The 2,959-nt window shown below is 54.8% G+C and overlaps 1 protein-coding gene across 1 annotated transcript in view; it reads right to left on the bottom strand.

Annotated features, from left to right (window-relative positions):
* Nucleotides 1-2,959, bottom strand: part of ulk2 (unc-51 like autophagy activating kinase 2) — a 27,288-nt gene that overhangs the window by 5,298 nt on the left and 19,031 nt on the right. Inside the window, exons 13-20 of the mRNA XM_015384998.1 lie at nucleotides 2,300-2,565; nucleotides 2,044-2,222; nucleotides 1,783-1,892; nucleotides 1,192-1,317; nucleotides 872-1,104; nucleotides 605-783; nucleotides 409-527; nucleotides 34-191 (exon numbers count right to left, since the gene is read on the bottom strand). Of these exons, the coding sequence (XP_015240484.1) occupies nucleotides 34-191; nucleotides 409-527; nucleotides 605-783; nucleotides 872-1,104; nucleotides 1,192-1,317; nucleotides 1,783-1,892; nucleotides 2,044-2,222; nucleotides 2,300-2,565 (1,370 nt within the window). The remainder of the gene's footprint in view (nucleotides 1-33; nucleotides 192-408; nucleotides 528-604; nucleotides 784-871; nucleotides 1,105-1,191; nucleotides 1,318-1,782; nucleotides 1,893-2,043; nucleotides 2,223-2,299; nucleotides 2,566-2,959) is intronic.

The raw sequence follows: 2,959 nt of genomic DNA, 5'->3' as shown, positions 1-2,959 counted from the left end.
TTCAGATCATGGCGTCTGTGTTTAAGAACTCACAATCTCCACGGCGTGGTTGTAGATGAGCTTCTCGGCCGTGACGCTGTTGATCTCATCCACGAAGCGCTGCTTGTCGGAGAAGAAGTGGTTGAGTTTGTCCGTCAGGTGGCGACAGAAGGCGATGCAGCTTTTGTAGCGCTCGTTCAAACCCTTGACCACTAGAAAAAAACAGGAGATACGTTAAGGTGGAAAATAATTTGATGCTGCAGCATAAGGAGCTGATTCTCACTGCCTTCAGGTCTGTAGCCAGGAGGCAGATTAAATGATTGAATGGTAGAGCTACTGGGTTTAAACTGGTTTCCACTTAGAGACCCTGATGGAGGCGAGATGGTGAGATCCCCCCCCCCCACGTGTGAACTAGGAAGATGCCCCTACCTTGCTTGACCGCAGTTGAAGGGTTCAGTTTAGCAGATTTGATCTGAGCCTTTGCCAGATGGAGGGAGGAGGCGAGGAGCTGAGCTGCCTTCATGTAGAGCACCAGCTGCTCCACCTGCCTGTAGGGGGCAGCAGAGTCACAGCATGTTAGAGGCTGAAGAGCCTTCTCACAGTGACCGGACATCCAGACGCTTACCCCCACTCTTTACTGAGCTGGCTGATCTGGTCCACCACCACGCTGTCCTGGGGGGGGTAGAGGGAGGCGGCGGACATCCCGAGCTCCGCCCCCCCGGCTCGGAGCGCTGCCATCTCCAGGATGCAGTCGGTGAAGGAGAGCATCATCCGGAGGTGCATCAGGGTGTCTGTGTGCTCACGCTGAGCCGGGACATAGAAAAACAAAGAAAGTTTAAATCCACCTGATGAGCCAGGAAGTTGAGACGGAGCGGGGGCGGGGCTATCTCACCTCCATCAGGGTCTCCTCTGGCAGCTCCGGGGCTTCAAAGGTGATGAACCCCTCCATGCTAGGAGGGGAGGTCCCATAAGGAAGGTAGCGCAGGCTGCTGGGCCCTCCATCAGCACCATGGCCAGCTCCTAAACTGCCTGGAGGAGACGATCCGATGGTCATGCCCGGGGGGGAACCCACGCACACCCGACCGCTGGTGGAGCACAAGGAACCGGCCGAGCTGTTGGAACCCACTGAGGACGGAGCAGTTAGAGAGAGAGGACATGATCACTACGGACCAAACGGCGAGACGGACGGCGGCGGAGCTGGACGGCTTTTACCAGAGGTGGTCCGAGGCCGGGCTCCCAGGTGGCTGCATGTGGGAGGGGTGCTGCTGCTGGGCGGGGAGCCCACCGTGAACAGGACGGTGCGGGGGCTCGCCGATCTTCCTGGAGCCACGCTGGGGGCTGCAGAGGACGCAAACATTTCTGTCATTGAGGGGATCATATCCCCAAAGGTTTTCTAAACCAAACCCCTCAAAGGACCCCCGCAGCATGACGCCCCCATTACCATGCTTCACTGGTTTGCTGGGAAACCAGACTTATTGTATTAAAACCCCAACAGAGCTGAGAAAGTCCACCTTTCAGAAGATTAAAGGTATAATGGAGGATTTTCAGAAAATTTGTAAAGACCCGCCCTCTCCACATGCAATAAACACGCACATGCACAACCCAGTACCCGCTCCCGAGAGGGAACGCCTATCGAACGTGTGCAACAGTGTGCACAGGCTCATTTCTCCTCATTAACGCTGTGTTTAACAGCTGCTGTTTGCTCATTAGAATGCGACCTATTGATCCAAGATTTATTTGATGATTTCAGATCCTTTTCTAAATCTGTGGCTTCAGGCTGAAGCGGCGGCTGCGTCCGTCTACCTGTGTCCATGGGCCGCTCGGTGTTCAGACTGTCGGTGCTGCCCTGGTAGGCTTGTCCTCCCAGAGTGATTCTGATCGGTTGTTCAGACAGACGGCCGGTACTGACGGACCTAAGTGGAAACCACAGAGGTCAGTGGAGACACAGACATGGCATTGTGAAAATGAACGGAAGCAGCATGTTGTTGGGGATCTACTGAAAGGCAGCGTGGGGCTGAGAGTGACATCATCTAGGCTACAGAGCGAACCTCAGAGGTCGCCTACCTGCCAAAGGTCCTGCTGGCCTCCGGGGCAGCAGCCCGTCCCATCAGGTAGGGGCTGCAATGGTGGCTGCACACGTCCCGACAGTCTGCGAGCGTCTTGTTGGGAACTGGGCTGTCTGCCAGCGCCATCAGGTTGCAGGACGCCTGAGTTTTAGGGATCTTGAACGGAGCAGAAATTGTCTGAAGAGAAACGGGTTAATTAGAGATTTAGTTAATTAGCAGGAACGGCGTCCGCTAAAGCTGGTTAGAGCGCCCACCTTGGTGGGGGAACCGATGATCGTTGGCAGCGGCGACTTCTGAAGCCAGTCAGACATGCGTGGCGACGACCCCAGCAGCTTGGTGGGGGATGAGCCCAGGTTGGCCGGGCGGCCGAGCTGAGGGGAGTGACTGCAGGAGGAGCAGGACGGCTGCACGGGGTCGGACAGCTGCTTGTGGAGCTTCTGCCGGGTCTGGTAGAAATCCGTCAGCGTCGGAGCGCTTGGGAGCCGAGCGCCCAGAAGCTGAGAGGAGGGAACCGGAGAACCTGGGAGGGAGAGATGGCTGGATGATAAACCTGGAAACATTCAGCTGATGTTTTTACACACAGACAGCTTCAGTGGAGCTGTGATGGTGGATGTTCAACCACACAACAAATGGTCTGGGAATTCTTTCTTTTATATTCTACTGGACTGGATTTCACTTTTTGCTGTGATTTGGCATTGGTTGACTATTCGGTTGCACAAATTTAGTTGACTCATTTTGTCATTTCTTGCTTCTTTGGTTTACTGTGAATGAATATACTTCTCATTTGAGTTGCCAGGTCCTGGGAGGCTGCCATGTGGGCGTGGCCAGTAAAGGAAAGGAGGCCCCAGCTGTAAAAGATCTCCTCAATGACATGGAGGCCTAGTTGGACTTAGGGTTTAGGTTTTTCCATTTGG

This window comes from Cyprinodon variegatus, unplaced genomic scaffold, assembly GCF_000732505.1.
Source record: "Cyprinodon variegatus isolate N-32 unplaced genomic scaffold, C_variegatus-1.0 Scaffold329, whole genome shotgun sequence".
NCBI classification, from domain to species: domain Eukaryota; kingdom Metazoa; phylum Chordata; class Actinopteri; order Cyprinodontiformes; family Cyprinodontidae; genus Cyprinodon; species Cyprinodon variegatus.
The sequence above is the reverse complement of the archived record's forward strand: the minus strand, read 5'-3'. Positions and strand labels throughout refer to the sequence as shown.